Source organism: Loxodonta africana, chromosome 22, assembly GCF_030014295.1.
Source record: "Loxodonta africana isolate mLoxAfr1 chromosome 22, mLoxAfr1.hap2, whole genome shotgun sequence".
Classification (NCBI taxonomy): Eukaryota; Metazoa; Chordata; class Mammalia; order Proboscidea; family Elephantidae; genus Loxodonta; species Loxodonta africana.
The window spans coordinates 66,644,706-66,664,923 of record NC_087363.1 but is presented as its reverse complement, the minus strand read 5'-3'; the positions used below and the strand labels follow the sequence as shown (position 1 = coordinate 66,664,923).

General features: G+C 36.6%; 1 protein-coding gene across 17 annotated transcripts in view; it reads left to right on the top strand.

Moving 5' to 3' along the window:
* The window catches only part of KMT2C (lysine methyltransferase 2C), a 395,919-nt gene that overhangs the window by 270,677 nt on the left and 105,024 nt on the right, over window positions 1-20,218 (top strand). For 12 of the 17 annotated variants that reach the window (XM_064275080.1, XM_064275084.1, XM_064275082.1 and 9 more), the window contains 9 exons: window positions 3,028-3,209; window positions 3,459-3,623; window positions 4,614-4,723; window positions 5,211-5,276; window positions 6,255-6,467; window positions 7,332-7,379; window positions 14,545-14,673; window positions 16,610-16,729; window positions 19,203-19,333. In XM_064275080.1, the coding sequence (XP_064131150.1) occupies window positions 3,028-3,209; window positions 3,459-3,623; window positions 4,614-4,723; window positions 5,211-5,276; window positions 6,255-6,467; window positions 7,332-7,379; window positions 14,545-14,673; window positions 16,610-16,729; window positions 19,203-19,333 (1,164 nt within the window). The remainder of the gene's footprint in view (window positions 1-3,027; window positions 3,210-3,458; window positions 3,624-4,613; window positions 4,724-5,210; window positions 5,277-6,254; window positions 6,468-7,331; window positions 7,380-14,544; window positions 14,674-16,609; window positions 16,730-19,202; window positions 19,334-20,218) is intronic. The other 5 variants (XM_064275087.1, XM_064275097.1, XM_064275086.1 and 2 more) reach the window with 3 other exon arrangements.

The following is a 20,218-nucleotide window of genomic DNA, read 5'->3' as shown; positions in this document are numbered from 1 at the left end:
GAATAGTTTGTATTGCAATCCCCAAGTACACTTTTCTTATGCAGTGTCTAATATTTTTAAGCCCATCTAATGAATTTTTCATTCAGATGTTGTATTTATGGTTCATCTTGGCTTTATTTTGTTCTCTTTTATAGTTTTAATTTTTTTCTTCATATTCTTGTTTTCCTTTAAATCTTTGGATGTATTTGTAATAGCTGTTTTAAATCTTTGCTAATTGCAACATCGCTGTCATTTCTTATTGTATGAACTAATTTTCTGCAATAAGTTATACTTTCTTGTTTCTTTGTATGTCTAGTAATTTTCAGTTGGATGTTGGACATTGTAATAGTATATTTTTGAGTGTCTGAACTTTGTTTCTTTAAAGAATTTTTGTTGTGGCTGGTAATTAAATTATTTGTGGATAGTTTGATCCTTTTGAAATTTCTTTCTTCTAGAGAATCTTTATTCTAAAATAGCTGTTCTCAGTCTTCTTGGTCATGAGACCTTTTGACACTGAAAAATTACTGAGGACACAAAGAGTTTTTGTTTATGAGGATTACACCTATTGCTGTTTGTCATCTTAGAAATTAAAACTGACAGAATTTTGAAACACAAGCATATACAAGCACAATTTGTATGACATGAAAATAGTGACGTTACTATGCATCTTATAGCCTCTGGAAAATACCACTGTGTAATTGTGAGTGGGTGACAGTGAGAACAGCACATAACACCTTAGTAGCTGTATAAAAAATAGTTTTGATCTTACGGACCCGCTGGGATTTCCCAGACCACACTTTGATAACTGCTGTTTTAGGACTAGCGTAACAACCTGTATCTTAAGGAATGGCCTTTCTGAGGTCTCTACTGAATACCTTCCTCCTGTTTAGCAGTCTTTGACTCTGTGTGAGCTTCAGTGATTGTTAATCTTACAATTTCCCAGTAACAGTTCTCTCCCCTCACTGTAGCCCCTTGTTTGGGTTCATAGTTATACAGTTTAATATTCAGCCAAAGACTCAAGGAGAACCCTGCATAGACTTCTGGAGCTTTTATTCTGCATTGCTCCTTCCTTTTCCAGTACTCTGTCCTGCAAATTCCAGTTGCCTCACCTTTCCTGAACTCCATCATGCCCCCTAAACTCTATGAGACTCTGGCAGGATTCTCCCTATTTGGGCAGCAATCTGGAAAATGTCCTTCTCACAGAGATCACAGTCTGTACTGCCTGTTGTCCAGTGTCTAAAAGCAGTGGTTATACATGTTTCACTTAGTTTTCTAGTTTTTTTATGATTGGAGAAAAGTCTGTTCCAGTTGCTCCATTGTAGTTGAAACGGATATGCATTATAGGTTACAAAAGACATCTATCACAACTTCGACATGGTCCTTTGGTTAGAACTCTAGATAACATCTTATTTTTATAAATAAAATTTTGTTGGAACAAAAATGTAGTAATGCAAAATAGGTGGTAGATCAGATTTGGCCCACGGGCCATCATCTGTCAACCTTTGGCTTAGAGGAAATGTAAGATGATCTGAAGATAAAGTAGGAGACAGATTAATGAAATTACTAGTAGGATTTTTAGCTACATTTAGCTAAATTAATTAAGTGTTGGTAATGACTCAGTAAATGTTCACTGTAGATCTAAATACTGTACTATGACTTTGTTTTTCCTTGGAAGTTTAGTAGCAAGAAGAAAGTCATCTTTAAATGATCTCCATTGGTTTTTGTTGTTTTTTACTACCATATCTGATGGAAGTGCCACCATCTCAGATTATTTTGTTAGGTCCCTTTTTTCTGGGGATAAACTTGCTCTTTCCTGGGCTCCTGATATTCCTGTTCTAGTTTGTGCCAGTGGCTTCTAGGTCTGTTGTTCAGCTCTCATCCTTAAACTTCTCTTGACGGATGCCTTTGATGAATTCGTTTTTTTCTGGATCCCATGTCTTCCTTTTTGGTATAAACCCTCACTTTATTCCACATATCTCTAAATAATTTTCATTAGAAGGAGCTTGTGAGGTCTGAATTTTGAGTCTTTCTATGTCTAAAAGTGTATTCTGCCTTCACACTTACTTGCTTGTTTAGCTAAGAATTGTACTTTGAAGAGTATTTTCTTGTAGAGTTTGGAAGCTATTACTCTGTTGTGTTCTAGAATCCATAATTGGGAAGTTTGATGCCGTTTTGATAGTTGTTCATTTGTATTTAACTTTTTAATTTTTCTGTTAGGTAGATTTTAGGCTCTCTCATTCTTCACGATCTGAATTAATGAAAATTCAGATTTTCATCTGTACCTCGATTGCTTCCTATTTCATTATAATGTGGCCCTGTGGTCCTTTCTATCTGTGGACTCTAGTTTTTTGAGATCTTTAAAAGTTGGTTCTAAATTATTAATACTACACGACGTGGCTGCCTTTGAGGAACTTATTCAGCAGTATAGATTGTCAACTTTTCTAACAACTTAGACCCTTGAGGCTGAGGAAAGTAAACACAGAAGTGAAGGTGGATTTCAGAAGTCCTGCCGTCATAGCCCAAAGGTCCTCCAAAATCATAAAATGTTCTTAAGAGCTCATGTTTTACCTTAATTTTTTTTTTTTTGCATTTTTTCTATTATCGTTCATATTGATTTTAATATACAAGTCTTTAGGCCATGTACACAAATTTCAGAAAAATGGAACTCATGGAGATATAGGTAGAGACCATATTGATATATTTTCAAATCCTACATTTTACTTGGTTAGATTTCAGTCACTTTATCTGTAATCTGGACATAAAATCCACAACACAGGTAGTCTTGTGGATTTAAGGAAAAAAAAAAAAAAAGGGCGTTAAAATAGTACCACTTCCTATTATTCTCCTCAGTAGGTATACTCTTAGAAGTATATGAAAGTACCCATCCCAGCATCAAGCCCATTGTAGGTGCTCAGTAAATGTTAGTTGTTTGTCTCTTTTCTGCTTTAAGTACATAAGCACCATATTCATTTATATAATATAATTAATTATGCAAAATGAGGCTTAGGTTCATGTATAAATCACATGGATTGGTTGTTTCTTTTACAGATCACTAAAGTTGTTCTTAGCAAAGGTTGGAGGTGTCTTGAATGCACTGTATGTGAGGCCTGTGGGAAGGCTACTGACCCAGGAAGACTCCTTCTTTGTGATGATTGTGACATAAGTTATCACACCTACTGCCTAGATCCTCCATTGCAGACAGTTCCCAAAGGAGGCTGGAAGTGCAAATGGTACTCTAGGATTTACATTTCCGTTGTTAGTCTTTCAAGTTCAGAACTTTCCCACATCACTTTAGTTTTAAAAAATTAGCTACATCTGTTTAATTGCATAATACGTGTTTACTATGGTGGATATCACTAATCAGAAAATCAAGTATGCATTAAATAATTTTCCCCTATTGTGTTCATGTGTAGCTTCTTAAATTACAGGAACTAAATAAGTAAATAAAATTGAGACTTTGTGGGGGGTTTAAATTTCAGGTGCGTTTGGTGCAGACACTGTGGAGCCACATCTCCAGGTCTAAGATGTGAGTGGCAGAACAATTACACACAGTGTGCTCCTTGTGCCAGCTTGTCTACATGCCCAGTCTGCTATCGACACTACAGAGAAGAAGATCTTATTCTACAGTGTAGACAGTGTGATAGGTATTGTGCTGGTTTTTGTTTGTTTTCATCTTTTGCAAGCTTTTATCTTTCTAATGTAGCAAAAGGAAAACAGAAAATAACTTTCCTAGGACACAAATTTAAGAAACAAACTTTTTTTGCTTTTCAGGCGTTCAGCTGGCTACATACATACTCAACAGAAGTGATCCCTTCTTTTTAATTCTCAATCTCAGACCAACTGGGAGCTTTTTGAGAGTTTTATGAATCCTTCAAAATTATATGCATTTTTCTGTGGAGGGTTTCTGAATCTTTTATTAAGTTATAAAATGGATCTCACATACTCGATTTTTCTTAAATCGTTTTTTTCTTGAAGAAGCTGTAACTTTTACTAGATACTGGTTCCAGCCCTCCATAATTAACATGTGTGCAACTTCTGCATCAATGTTGTTTTCTTTGGATTCAGTGGCATATTACTCTGCTTCGTTACACTTCAGCACTATACATATAATATTACTAGCAGTATTATTTCATCTGTAGTTCAGGATTCTCAGGAATTTGCCTAACAATTCTTTGTTCCTGGGCAAGACAACTGCTTAACTTTATTTCCCAATTACCATTCAGTATCACTTAAATGTGTTGTATCTACTCTGAAGTAGGTGTGATATATGTATAGACTACACACGTACTGTGCCATTTGTAGTCTTCTGGGTTTCTTTCTAATTGCTCAAACCAGCTTACTTGCTCTCTTTGACATACTCAGTGCATGATCATAAAACAGTTATCCTCCTTATGTACTGTGCTTTTGCTCCTTACCTAGTATTTGTTCTCATTTTCTTTCCCAGCTCTTTGAAAGTTTTATGTGGGTCATTGGGGGAGCGAGTCAGGAGAAAAAGTTACGATGAACTAGATGTGGGGAGCATTTGAGGCTTAAGAGCTTTGAGTTTGAAGACTGTCAATTCCTATTATAATTTTTAAAAGGAGATACTTTTTGGTGTATTCAGCTTTTTTAATGTACAAATGTGGTCTTTTTAGATGGATGCATGCAATTTGTCAAAACTTAAATACCGAGGAGGAAGTGGAAAATGTAGCAGACATTGGTTTCGATTGTAGCATGTGCAGACCCTATATGCCTACATCAAATGGTAAGAGAATAAATAGTGTCCATACTGGCACCTTGCTGTTTATTGCCATGAGTGGTCTTCACTCTAATTCTTTTTCTGTTTTGTGAAATCATCATTTTAACAAGTATTTTATAAAAAATAAGGTATTTTATATAAATGAATTCTTATTACCCCAAGTTAATACATTAAAACCATTTATTTAAATGAAGCATGTATTTTAGATATGAAATATAATTTTGCTTTCAATACACATGATTCTGTAGTTACCAGCGATATGTTGCATAATCTGGTGTATAATCCGATACACTGATCTCTGCCGATTTTTCTTCCAACTTATTTTCTTCATAACCTCTCCTTATTGTAAAGACAGCTTTGAATCATATTTACTATTCAAGCATTTATTTTAATGACATGGGATGCAGAAGTAGAAATTTTACTCACATTAATCTTTACATGTGCTTTACCTTTTCTGAAAACAAAAATTGCCTAAATTTGTCTTTCATTTCAGTGCCTTCCTCAGACTGCTGTGAATCATCACTTGTCGCACAAATTGTCACAAAAGTAAAAGAGCTAGGTAAAATCCGAAATGCTTGACTATTCTTTACAAAAACTATATAAATGGTAATTTTTATATAACTGACTTGCCATGCATTATATGAAACCTGCTTTCTTTGTATGGGTCTTCAACCCAAATAAAATGGTAGTCTTGTCCAGTTTTAGTGGGACAGTGTTCCTATAAATTTCAGGAAATCAACAATAAAAATAATAGCTTTAGAATAACCATTAATGCCATATTTGATTTGGCTGCATTGGTGTATTAGCTGTGTTTTGTTGTCAGTTAGCAAAAAATAAGACCTGGTTAGCAAGCACATTCAATCTCTCGCCACTATTTTGTAATAAATCAGCCTGGGATGGTAATTAAATATGATACTTCTATAACCAGTCATTCTTTTGCCTACTTGTATCTGATTCCATTTGATGCAAAAACATTTGAATAGTACAGAAATTATCCTAATGATTTGTTTTTCAAATTGGTTTCTGGAGTATTTTACCTTCAGTGCTTTCCTTCTGCATCCTTATATTGATACATGAAAATAGAAATACCAGGAAGACTTTTTTTAAACACTCAATAATTCTACCTATAATCCAAGAAAGTTTGGCCATTTAGACTTATTCATGGTTTTAATTGGGCACTGTCCAGTTAATTATTCACAAGTAATTGTTCACAAATAATTAACTGATTGAATAACTCTTCAGTGCCCAGTGGGAGCCCTGGTGGCACAGTGGTTAAACGTTTGGCTGCTAACCAAAAGGTCAACAGTTTGAATCACCAGCTGCTCCTTGGAAACACTATGAGGCAGTTCTGCTCTGTTCTGTAGGCTCACTATGAGTCAGAACCGACTTGATGGCAGTGGGTTTATGGTGCCCAGTTAAGGATAACTGCTTTATAAAAGTCACATTCCCTTGATATGGGTATTTTGAAATGATAATTTACCAGTCAAATTTAAAATGCAAGTTTTCATTTGTATTCTTGGGATTCTGAAATTTCTAGATCCACCCAAAACCTACACCCAGGATGGTGTTTGTTTGACCGAATCAGGGATGACTCAATTACAGAGCCTCACAGTTACAGTTCCAAGAAGAAAACGGTCAAAACCAAAGTTGAAATTGAAAATTATAAATCAGAATAGTGTGGCTGTCCTTCAGACCCCTCCAGACATCCAGTCAGAGCATTCAAGGGATGGTGAAATGGATGATAGTAGAGGTAATAGTACTTTATTTTCTATGCACTGTGTTTGCAAGAATTAAAATAGCTTTCAAAATATGTGTAATTTATGTAAGGGTAAATTATATTGATCTAGGTAACCCTTCATGTAAAAATTGCCCTTTCTAAGTGAATGGTTTTCTTGGACCTTACCTTTTCAGGTTCCTTTGCTTTCATGTACATTCTTAGCACAGGCCTACCTTACAGAAATCTCCAGGAACACCATATCTTTAAGGATCACAGGTGGAGAAATTCAGAGGGTGGCTTGGCTGTAGTGTGCTAGATACCAGCATAAACCTTCTCAGATACTGTGATTTTGGATGCCATGTTTATCAGAAATTGAAAGTTTTAAGGTGTAACACTAGAGTACAACAAACAGGCTTCAAAATTTCTTTCACTGTTAAACATTAAAGGGGTTTTACTAGATTAAGGGATTATGAATCTTATGTAATCTCATGATCTTCACATAAAGGGTAGTAAGAGTGAAATTAGTATGGCTTGCAAGAGGGAGAGAAAACTATTTTACATAAATAATTCTCAGTTTTATTTGGAAATAGGCCTAAATAAGTTAAAATAGAATTCAGGAAATGGAAAAACTGTTGTTAGTCTTCACGGATAAGTTTATATTCCAGGGTGTTCATCATAAAATATTTATAAATAATTTTTTGATCAGAGTAAATATTAAAAAGTCTTTCTAGCTGAATTCTTAAGATAACAAAATCATTTTCGTAAAAATATTAGCTCCAATATGATTTAAATTTTTACTTATCACTGGAGAAGATCCCTGTAGGCTTGTTTATTTTTAGAGTGGTTATTTCTTTTCAGATGATTCAGAAATAAAGTAATTATTTTTTTTCTATTAAGGAGCTCTGTTGGTGCAATGGTCAAGCAACTTAACTGCTAAACCAAAAGGTCAGTAATTCAAACCCACCGAGCTGCTCCACAGGAGAGAAGACCTGGCAGTCTGCTCCTGTAAAAACTAATGCCTGGAAAACCCTATGGGGCAGTTGTTTACTGTCACATGGAGTTCCTGAGTCGGAATTGACTTGATGGCACCTGACAACAGCAGCTAGTATTTATTGAATGCCGGCTGCATGCCAGGGAGCCCTGGTGGCACAGTGGATTGACTTGATGGCACCTGACAACAGCAGCTAGTATTTATTGAATGCCAGCTGCATGCCAGGGAGCCCTGGTGGCACAGTGGTTAAGAGCTGCAGGTGCTAACTAAAAGATCAGCAGTTCAAATGCACTAGCCGCTCCTTGGAAACCCTACAGGGCAGCACTGCAGTGCTCTGTAGGGTCACTATGAGTCAAAATCGACTCGGTGGCACACAACAACAACAACTGTGTAAAACAACTGAACAAAACATAAAATTCTCTGCTCGTGGAAGCTTACGTTTAGGAGGCAAGAATATAAAAATAACGTAATCACAAGTTAATTATAGTATGTTTGCCAAGTACTATGAAAAAAAAACTACGGAGTAGGGTAAGGGGGGTTGGAGGTACAGATGATGGTGAGAGAGCAGATAAAATGGTGGTAGGGCAAGCTTCATGGAGAAGGCAGCATTAAAGAGCTGAGCACTTGATTATCTGGGGAGGAGAACTCCAGGCAGTGAGTAAATCAGTGCACAGATTCTGGGTAGGAGCGTACCTAGCATGCTTGAATGTCCAGCAGAGCAAGCTAAGGTGAGAATAGGTGATGAGATCAGAGCGGTAGGAAGGTAGGTAGCTCAGTAGATCATGCAAGACCATAAGACAGTACTCCAGGAGTTTGAATTTACTCTGGGTGTAATGGAAGCTCACTGGGGATTTCTGAAGAGAAGGGTGGCATGACGTTGGCTATATTTTAAAAAGAATACTCTGCCGTGACTACACTGTATGGGGTCAAGGTGGCAAGTAGATCAAGTAGGAGTTACAATAGTCCAGGTGAAAGAGTCATGGCTTGGAAAGAATATGTCTTTTGTATGTTCCTGATAATTTATCATTTAATCCTCACATTTATTTTATAGTAGTAGTTTTGGGTCTTTGTGGTTGGGAGAAGAAAAGCTTTCAGGTGCTTGTATGTAACCAATGTTTAAATAACTATTGACAGACACTTTTTGAAATTTTAAGTGGTTTGGGACTTGTGAAGAAATAGTGTATATACCCTGGAACAATCTAGATCATTATTACTCAGAGTGTGCTGAAGAATTCTAATTTCTAAGGATACTGAAAGATGCCTGAAAAAAAAGTTCCAAAGTCACTTAAATTTGGGAAATGCTGCATTACACAAAATTTGAAAGATTGCTTGATGGTACACGTTATTTCCCAAATTATGAGATCATAGAACTTTTTTTGGGGGGGGGGGGGTTATTTAACAAATTACACAACAGAACATACGCCCATAACAGTTTTTACCTATACAGTTCACTGACCGTGGTTACATACTTCAAGTAGTGTCACCATTCTCATCATCTTTGTCACTGGTGTTTCACCACCGTTAACTGGTACTCACTTCCCCTTAATGTTCTCTTCTGTGCTTTAGAGTTACTGTTGTCATTTTGATACCTCAGAGTTAATTCTTCAACAGGGTACATTATTAAGGCAGACATTTTTTATTTATTGAGCTAGATCGTTTAGTTTAAAGATAACTTTATGGGATAGTTTCAGCTCAAGGTTCAAAAGTTGTTTTCAGGCAATAGATTTGGGGGTCCCCCCAGTCTCAATGTGTCCAGTAAGCCCAGTTTCCAATAGGAATTTGGAGTTCCATTCTATAATTTTCCTCCTTTTGATGAAGATCCATCTATTGGGTTCCTGAAGCTCTGATGAAGTTTTTTCCCTTGGAGAGTAGGCTTCTGTTACGGAGAACACTCTGGGAGTATTTAAAGTGGCTGCTTTCCGCCCCCCTCCTGCCGGAGCCTTGAAGGGCCCTTTCTTAGATCTTCACAGTGAGAACCTGAGAGGTCATAGAGCTTTTTAAAAACAAAACTACACGAAAACAGCAAAACCTTAGGAAGTTTCCCTGTGACTAAGCACCCTGTGAGCAGCACTGTGAGAAGTGGTGTGCACTTTTTTTTGTATTCTTGTGTTGACACTTGTCAGAATATAAGAAAATGACATGAAAAAGCCACTACACTTCCTAGCTTTCCATTTACATGGTACAATAGTCCACCTTTAATTGTTTTAGTGAAACTCTCATTTTCAGAGTGTTTCCTATGAATATGAAAAAAGATTGTTGTTTAGCATTTTGGATGTTTTTGTTGATTGTTTTTTTTAAATCAAGGATTACCACAGCTTTGCCCCACTGAGACTCGATAGATCCGTATGTTTAAACTCAGTTTTATGGCACTTAAGTATGCCTGTTCAGGAAGAAAACACAGGAAAAGGTCCTAAGAATATGATCCTTGTATGTTATGCCAAGATTTCTAATAAAACCCTCATTTTTGAAAGTGCCTATTTTTCTGCTACTATGTATAAAGCCTAAAATCTACCAAGTTTTACACTGTTTCACTAATGTGTTTTAATCACATCTCAACACTCTTTGTAAAACATTGAACAATGACCAGTGTTCAAGCCTACTTTGAATATTTTTAAGCAAGTTGTTTAACTTCTTTGATACTTAGTCTTCTCATTTATAAAATATGTATGGTAGGACCATCCTCTTAGGGTAGTTGTGCTGAAGATCTGAGAAAATGCACGTCAGGCACTGAGCACAGTGCTTCACACATACGAAATAAATAAAAAGCTGTTACAGTATTGGTGCTAAATAAATGCTTCACAGATAACTGCAGGTGGTCCTGGACTGTGGTAATAAATGTGAAACATTTATTGAGAACACTGCCTTCTCGGTAAAGCCTACCCGACCACCCATTTCATTTGATCTCTCACCACCATCTGTACCTCCAACCCCCTTACCCTACTGTTTTTTCCATAGCACTTGGCAAACATAATTAACTCGTTTATCATGTTGTTATTTTTACACTCTTGCCTCCTAACATTAACGTAAGCAGAGGATTTTCTGCATTTTGTTCACTGATACGACACTGATGTAAAGCATTCTGCTCTGATGGCTCCGTAATAAGTTATTTCTAACAAAAGTCTAATACCTCATTGTTAGTGGTAGTATTTCAATTTTCAGTATTACTGCCTTTTATTATCAGTGTCTCTACAAATCCAATCTTTATTTGTCTTTGGGGTTTGGAAACATTACATACAAACTTACAGCTGTAAGTTTCATACATCCCACCCAGCCCACATATATACATTAAAAAATACACAAATCATAAAAATCTACTCCAACAATGAGGAAGAGTTGGGTGACGTTGGCATTTTGTCAGTTGCAGTAATAACTCCACTGTGGAAGGTTCTGGATCCTCTGAATTATACCTGGGAATGGGGAGGGCATTTCTCGTCGGAAGAGTAGTGAGAGTTGTTTGTATGGTCCTTTTCTTTTTTTTCGTCTATTTTGTGGTAACATGTCACTGCTTCCCAAATTTGTTTATTGATCTTAGCAAAGCAGTCAGTGTTAGGGCCTATGTTTTCAAGCAACTAAAGCCCCTGATTTAGTTTAGAAAAAAAAAACTCCAGCTGATCCTTCCACTGTAAAACATTTTGACAGTTTCTCTCCTCTTCCTCATTATTTCTTCTTCAGCGTTTCTTTCCTCTTCAAAACTCATTAAGTCCTGATCTGTCAGTCCCCTCTTCATGATCTGTGAGCTGTTCTGCATGGGCAATGCCAAGTTCTAAATTCAGCATTCTTGCCATATGGACGATTTTTCTAACGTTGGCTTCCATTAGCAGTATCTTGGTCAAATGGTTGGAGTGATATAACTCAGCGATTTTTTTCCATATCCCCTGCATGCGTTTTCCTGTAACTTTCTCCCAGGAAGACGTACCAATGATAAGATGAATTAAAAAAACAGATGGTCTTAAGTGTGGTTTGTGTAACTCGAATGAGTTGTAAGTTGGGGACTACCTGTGTTTTCTTTATCTTACAGAACTAAAACAAAATCCCAAGCTATTGTTTTTAAATGTGATGTAAGAAAGGAAATCATGCCTGTGCTTGTTTCTTTGAATACTTATGGTGGAGGAGTGTCTGCCAGAATTCTTATCTCTACTCAATGTGTCCATACATTTTTCTTCATTTTGTAAGCTATGGAAAAATTATCAATGAAAGCACGTGTAAATGTTTTCCTCTGTATTATTATGTCATACCTGACAGGCTACTTTATGAGGAAGTACAGTACATAAGGATGAAGCTAGATGATTTTAAAATTAAATTTTGGAAAGCCTGTTAGGTAGAAGTGATCTGAAACGTGCATTTGTAGACTTGAGGCTGTCAGAATACGTGTCCCCATAGAAGTATCTCACTCTGGTTTCCACAGGAGGCTGTACAGACTCCCAGGTAACATGTGATGCTCCTAGAGTGTTGTAGCAATCCTCTGGTTTTTTTGTTGATTTTTAACACTTCTGAGATGTGTTTAAGAAAGTCATAAATGGTCACCTTAGTATAGCAAAAGCAAATCTCTTGTGTAATCTGGTTTCTTTTTAATTCATCTAGTGCAATGTAGAAACTCTGTCAGTACAAATAATTCCAAACCAAAAGAAAACAACACCCTGTGTGTCTTAAGAGTGAGAACACAGTCCCTTGCCCCTCAATTGTCAGGCCCCGACATAGACCATCACAGCGTAAATGGGTGCTTGGCAGGTGTCAGAGAAGACTGCACTTAGGCACTAGCAGGGAAGGGACACGGGCAGGGTAGAGGGAGTAGGGAAGTGGTCTTAAGTAGCTATAGGAGACAGGGAAGAGGGAAATAACCCGTCCATGCAGATGAGGTGGCTGCTTCCTCATGACTTACCTGCTCCTATAATGTTAGTGTGAATTCCCTCAACTTTTTAGATTGGATTTTTGGGCAGGTTATACGTTCACATGGTTCCAAATTGAAAAACAGTAAAAGAGTGAACAGTGAAAACTCTTTTCTGCCCCGTAGTCATGCCCCCAATTCATTTCACCAAAGGCAACTATATCTCGTGTATCTTTCCAGAGGCGTTTTTGCGTATGTGAGCAGCTGTGTATGCGTTCTGCTGTCCCTCATTTTGTATGGCTGCAGGTGCTCCTTTGTTTTGTTTTTAGGAACTTATTCTAGCAGTTCCCTCCACTGGTGGTAAACCAGAGGGCATGTGCATTTGTAACTATTTATGAGGAGTGGGTTTTGTTATTGATTAGATACTATTTGTGCATGATAAGAAAAAAAAGTACAAAGAGTTTAAAAAGTTGAACAGTGAAAAGTTAGTCTCCTCCCAGAGATCGAGTTCCTGTCCAGCGAGAGAACCACTGTAACCACATAAACTTCCAGAGGTTGTCTATCCATGCACAAATACGTATTGATGGGATAACTTTTCGTATTTGGGCAGTGTACTGTGTTTTCCTTCACTGCAGTCTGTGGGAATCAGAAAGCCCTTATTAAGATGTTCACTAAAAGAAACCTTAGGCTTTAGTGACACCAGTCATGTTGGAGCCACTTTATATATCACTTTTTACTTTTTGAAAGCACCCTGGTGGCGTAGTGGTTAAGTGCTCAGCTGCTAATCGAGAGGTTGGCGGTTTGAGCCCATCACGGAAGAAAGATGTGGCAGTCTGCTTCTTTAAAGATTTACAGCCTTGGAAACCCTGTGGGGCAGTTCTACTCTGTCCTATAGGGTCACCGTTAGTCAGAACCAACTCAACGGCAGCAGGTTCTCTAAGAAAGCGATGATTGGAATAAATCTTGAAAGATGAGTAGGTTGAAGGCAGAGGTTGAAGAAGTAGTAGAACAAAGAGCTTGATGCATTCAAGGAGCCGTAAGTAGTTCACTGTGGTTGGAGCAAGATGAAACTGGAGAGTTTACAACAGAATCCTGGTAATGGGCCTTAAAATACGAACTTTATTTTGAGGGCATTGGGAAGACACTAAAGAATTTTAAGCAGAAAGTTGATACATATTTATAAAAAGATCATTTATACTGAAATTTAAGGAACTGATTGGAGAGGGGGTATGCCTGGAGGTAGGGAAATTAGGAGGGTATTGAAGTAAGCCATCTGGAAGATTGGACTAGAACAGGGGTGATGTCAGGTGCCATTGAGTAGATTCCGACCCACAGCGACCCTCTGTACAACAGCGAGACGCTGCCCAGTCATGCACCATCCCTCCAATTCTGTTTGAGCCCATTGTTGCAGCCCGCTATGTCGTTTCATCTTGTTGAGGGTCTTCCTCTTTTTCACTGACCTCTGCTTTACCAAGCATGATGTCCTTCTCCAGGGACTGGTCTCTCCTGATAACACGTCCAAAGTACGTGAGATAGTTTCTCCATCATGGCTTCTGAGCAGCATTCTGGCTGTACTTCCTCCAAAACAGATCGGTTGGTTCTTCTGGCAGTCTGCGATATATTCAATATTCTTTGCCAAAATCGTTTTATTTCTCTCTACCACCATCCTTTTGGAAAGAAAAGTGATCCAGATAATGGTAGTAGAGAGGTAAAACAATTTTGAGAGATAACCAGAAAGTAGTACAGGCATCTTGATTGTGGGAGAAAAAGAATTGTCAAGGCTGTCCCCCAGGTGTCTGCACTTCCTCAGGGTAGGTTTCAATGTCTTTGGTGTTGATAGGTAGCACCTGGAAAAGGGGAGGAGGTTATCTTAAATTAGGATCAATTTTGGGTATTGAGTTTGTAGTACCTTGGTGATACCCAATTACAGCTGTTGTTGGAGCTCAGAAGAGAGTTCTAAGCCAGAGAGAGAGACCGCTTTAGGGCCCTGGGTTGAAGACATAATTGAAAACAAGGTGATGATTTGTTAAATGTAAATTGATTCATACTTTTTGACCATTTTGTGTGTTTTCCCTTTCCCTGATTGTGAATATTTCCTTTCCTGGGATTACTGCAGTAAGCAGCACGATTTCTAATACCATTTAAGGCTTTTAAAATCTCTTTCTATACTTTTCCTATCAACTGGGATGCAGGATTAGAATAGCTCAGCAACCACTTTGCTTTTTATTTCTTATTACTTAGAAATTTTGTATTGAATGTTTTCCAATCTTATCTGTACATTTACTTTTTTCCAGAAGGAGAACTTATGGATTGTGATGGAAAGTCCGAATCTAGTCCTGAGCGGGAAGCTGTGGATGATGAACCTAAGGGAGCAGAAGGAGCAGAGGGTGCCAAGAAAAGAAAAAGGAAACCATACAGACCAGGTATGGTGCCTGAGCTAGAAATTGCAGTATGATCAAACTGAGTTAACATAAGAAAAAAATAACACTGAGGACTTGAGTTAAAATTAAATTAATCAGGATTAAATATAGCACCTTAACAGCTTTTTTAGCTAAAGATTGTGTGTATAAAATTAAAGAACCAAACTGATTGAATATGCTTTTTAGCTGATGAATTCCTTAGGCTGAGTAAATGAAAACTTCACAGTAAGTCATTATTTAATGCCTTAGCCCAGATGTTAACTATTTTATTAAATGCTTTACTAAATTGGTTTTATTTGTATTTGGACTATGGAAACCATTTATTCATTCCCCTTTGTATACTTTTTCCCCCTTTGTATACTTTTATAATTCTTTTAATTTTCAGTATTTACTTTCTGATATTTGAATGTTTAAAAATTTATTTGAGTGTTTATACAGGAGTGACAGTAAGTATACAGTGTGAAGATGAACAAGACAGAGTTCTTATGTTTCTAGAATTTATAATCCAGTTAATACTATGACCGCTTAAACACTCTTACTTCCTCACTGCCTCAGTGGTAGAGAGAAAGCTGCCCTGCTGGCCGTGTTTTGTTTGCCCTACTGAAAAAAAGTTATAGGACTTGTCATAGCGTGAAACTTTTAGGTTTTCTTTAAGCAGTTTATTAATATCTGATAATTTGTTTTAAAAATACTGAGTTTGTTGCTTTATGCAATTAACATGAGGAAAAGTGATGAAAATAGGTCGATGACAAAGTAATAGTTATTAGTGTAATGAAAACAGACATTTAGGAAATCAGTGTATATTTCTCCATTTTCACTGAGCCAAGTATTCCAAAGTCAGTTTACTCATCAATGTGGTATTAAATTGAATCAGTATACTCTTTATTCCTCCAATTACTTATATTTTATTGGTAAGAGTAATCTAAACCCTTTTTGATTTGTAAAGAAGAACTTTCTGTCTCCATTTTGTTTGTATTCTGCAAGAGCTTAAGAGATAACCTTCCCTCCAGATGGGCCATGTCTCTAACAAGGATGTAAGATTCGTTTTATTCAAACCATTTCATGTAAATAATTTCTTTTCTTCCTAATTAGGAGCTTATAAGTGCTCTTACTTTTTTAAGACAGTGTCCAAATTATAAATTCCTCCTAGGAGCTTATATTTAGTGGTTTTTTTCCCCCTCTATATGGAAGTCATCCCTCTAGTTGAGGGGTCCATTAGATCGTGAAGTATTTCGTTAGACAACTGTATCATAATGGCAAAATCTTACAGTGTTGACTGTGTCAGGCACTGGTCTGAGAACTTTACGTGTATTGATTTATTTAATCCTCATAACATGTATGAAGAGGTGTTAAATATTATTTCTTTTGCAATGAAAGAACTAAGGCACTGAGAAGTAACTTGCCCAAAATCAGTTAGTAACCAGAATTTGAGCCTAAGCAGTCTGGCTCCAGATTTCATGCTCAGCCATAGCGCTCTGTGTGTCTCAGGTCCAGAGACCATGAGAATATGGAATAAATAGACACAATCCCCTGAAGTCGTATTAATCAAAGAATGTTTGGGTCATCTGGTTTGTAAGTATCTTCTATCTTTTCTTTCTCAGCTAGTATACAAGTAATGTGATTGATGATATATGTGTTACTATTTGTTAAATAGATAAGCATCACTTATTGGCTGTTGTTATTCTGACATTGTCTAGAAGAGAAAATGTGTGCAGTCATTCTGTACGCCGATGAATTTTAATTCCTATTTGGTTAGTGATAGCAAAAGCTTTGACTTTTTTTATTTGCTTATTTACAAACTTTTATGTTTTGCATAAAAATGTGAGATTTCTGATTTAAATTAGCCCAGATTGAATTTTGGAAAATGCGTCATTATATTGTGAAAATAAAATATAGGGATATATTATTTACGAGTCTACCCAATTTCTTTTTTGGATAGGTATTGGTGGATTTATGGTACGGCAAAGAAGTCGAACAGGGCAAGGAAAAACCAAAAGATCTGTGATCAGAAAAGATTCCTCAGGCTCTATTTCTGAGCAGTTACCTAGCAGAGATGATGGTACGATACTGATTTTGTTTGGCTTAAAACCTCTGTCATGATGTCTGTAATTGGAAAAAGATGTCCTAAATAGTGCTGCAGTCACAACCTTATTGCCTCTTCTTGATCAAAGCATTAAGGTTCATATCTGTAGCATTGATAGGAAATAGTTTAAATCCAATAGATTATATTCTTTGAGTTTTGTTTTTGTTTTTTTTTTCCACCCTGTATTCAATATAAACATTTCAGGAATGCAGTCACTTAAACTTACGTAAAGTGCTTTCTGGTTATCTCACAAGAGGCCTTTCTTCCCTTGTTTCTTAGTTACTTGGCATAAAATTTGAAATTTTTCAACTGTGTAGTTGAAAATGACAGAGCACTCCAACAATCTTTAACAAAACTGTATATTGCTTTAAAAACGCATCTTCCAATTAATATTGTCACTCTCCCTTAAAAGAAAGCTAAATCTTTGTCAAAGCCATAGCTTTCTATCGATTAAAAATACACTATTCTCTTTTCAGCCAATATGAGAATTGGTTCTGATGAAGACTTTGTAGTCTGTTGGTCATAATCTGTGTTTCATATGTTTTGAATATAGTCTATGTATTCTGAATGATAGAGTGTATGAAGAGAAATGAGATGTGCTCAGCGTGTCTGTCAGTAGAGTTCCTCCTTTACTGGGGATGGAGCTTTGAGCTCAGGTGAATTCCTAAACATGAGAAATTGCTGCACAGTTTAAAAAGGAAACACAGTAATGGTTTTCAAGAAGTTTCTAATATGATAACACGGTAATAATAAGCCCTGATTAAGAAATTTGATGCGTTCAGTGGAACTGCTTTTTCATGGGTTCCATCTCTCTCTCCGTTCTGTCCTCTAAATAATTTCTTTAGATTTATCTTTTCGTTTAGTATCTGTGTCTCATCCGAACTAATTCATTGAGTTTTTTATTTTATATACAGGTTTTTCCTTTTCCAAGGTACCTTATTGGTATCTAGTTTCTCTTTGTAGCGTATTCCTTACATACATTTTCGTGGATCTAACAGATGTAGATAGAATACGAAATGCCCAAAGCCTCTGCGTATCTGATTCTCCTTTTTGTATCTGCTGGCTCTGTCTCCTAGTGCCTCATTTCATTGTGTGTATTGTGAGATGTAGAGATGTGTGTGTGTGTGTGTGTGTGTTTAACCATGAGCCCACTTTCTTTGGAACATTCTCTGTTTGAATTTTTTGAGAATTGAATTTTAAAGTGGGTTTTTTCAGAAGATTTTCATTTGTTACTCCCAGGAGGGTGAGGTGCTACCAGGACTACTTTAAACTAAGTTCTTATCTTGAAGTTTTTTGGTCCACCCAAGTTACATGAATTTAAGATTCTTACCCATATTAGAGTTATGCTGAATTTGAATTCTTGGGAAAGATTTTCATTTTCACCTTTCTACCCAGTACCAGATTCCTGACATGACAGTTTTCTTTCTTTGTGGTGATGTGATGGATGGAAGAGATGGGGTGGGCGTATTTCTTGTTAATGAAAGGCGCCACCGGTTAGCCACTCTACTTTGGGAGGGCCTTAAGCTATGTCTTTACTCTGCGTACCTCAAAGGCTCTGAAAACTGGAATTCAAGATCACCAGATTTCAGCAAATTTCAAAGATTTTTAATTTAGTTCTTTGCTTACTTCCCTGGTTCCTGCTTTACCTTAAGTTTTGGTCCCTGGGAATTCTTTACTTTCTAGCTAGATTACTGGTACATTTAAAGAGATTTTTTTAAATAAATGTTCATCTAGTATTTTTACTTGTTTTCAGAGGAAGAATCAGTCCACCTGTGTAGTCTGGCAACAGAAATGCCCCCACTGATTTTCAGAAAGGGTGTGCCATTTACTCTACCACTTAGAAGCAGACGAGAGTGTCGGTTTGATTGCTCACACATCTGCTTTAAGTAGTGTACTTGTTTCTTTGCTAATTTTATAGCCCAAAATTTTATTTCCATTTCTGATTGATTTTAAGATCACGTAGTTTTCGTTTTCGCGGTCCTGTATTTTCACGGTGCACACAGATTACAGATACCTCATTTGCAATGAATTCTGTGCTAGGAATTGCTGAACTGAAGAACACTTTAAGACCTTGGATGGATATTCACATTATCCCCTACAAAAAGTTTGTAATCGCTGAATTCCCTTAGCTATTTTCTCTATTCATGAGCATTATCGATTTTCATAATCTTTAACAAATTATTTAGTTTAAAGAATGTTTCTGCTTTGCAAGGAAATACTGATGATTAAGAGAAAACACAATAGGAAACATCTGCTAATATAAATAGACGTGAAATGAATTTTTTATGATACTTTTAAAACTTACTAATAAACTTTGCAGTCTTTTTTTAAAAAAGCTTGCTTGTTTTTATGGAATTATGTATATGTTGGTAAGCTATAAAATTACCTTGAGTGAATTCATCTGAAAATTTTAAGTGCCACATATTTATAAATGTGACTGTTCTTTTAGGCTGGAGTGAGCAGTTACCAGATACTCTGGTTGACGAATCTGTTTCTGTTACTGAAAGTACAGAAAAAATAAAGAAGAGATACCGAAAACGGAAAAATAAGCTTGAGGAAACCTTCCCTGCCTATCTACAAGTAATATTTTGCTTTACGTTGTATTTTGTAGTTAGTTAAGGAAATGTAATACAGTGAGTTGTGAAAAAATAGATTTGTTTGTGTTAATGTTTTACTTGCTTTTGTTTTGTTTTGTTTTTTCTTTCAAGTTATAAAAATGGAAACCCTAGTGGCGTAGTGCTACGGCTACTAACCAAAAGGCTGGCAGGCAGCTCAAGTCCACCAGGCGCTCCTTGGAAACTCTATGGGGCAGTTCTACTCTGTCCTACAGGGTCACTATGAGTCGGAATCGACTCGATGGCAGTGGGTTTGGTTTGGTGTTTATCATAAAAATGCCATATTTACCTTCCGGAGGATCGTAAAAGTTAACATTTACCTTTTTTGTAGTTTGATACCTTTCAGTAACTTCTTTCTATCACATTTGTTTATTTCTAAGTATTTATACAACATGACAAAGTCTTTTAGTTTTATTTGAGGGTACTTTGGAGTTGGAAAGCTTGTCCTTCCAAACCAGTCTCACCCGTATACTTGCCAACCCAAGTCTTACTGAAATTTGCTTTGCCAATACAAGTTACAGTAGTTATGTTCACTGAATAAAGATGTCTTTTTAGCAGCCACAGTTATAGTCTTAATAATCCTTTACCACTTTTATAGTCCCAATTAGTCAAAGGTTTCAGCCAAATTTTTTTTCCCAAAATATGAGTTACAAAAATATCTCTTAATATAAAGAGATTATGTTTGATAGAGGTCAGCTACATGAATATAGAATTCTTTCTAGTTTATCTTGTAAATATTATGTCACAGAAGAGTTCAATGTTATGTGATATATTGGAAGAACCTAAATCAGAAATAGGATTGATGTTGAACATCTGGCTTAGCAACTAGCTGACCTAGGTTCCTAAGCAA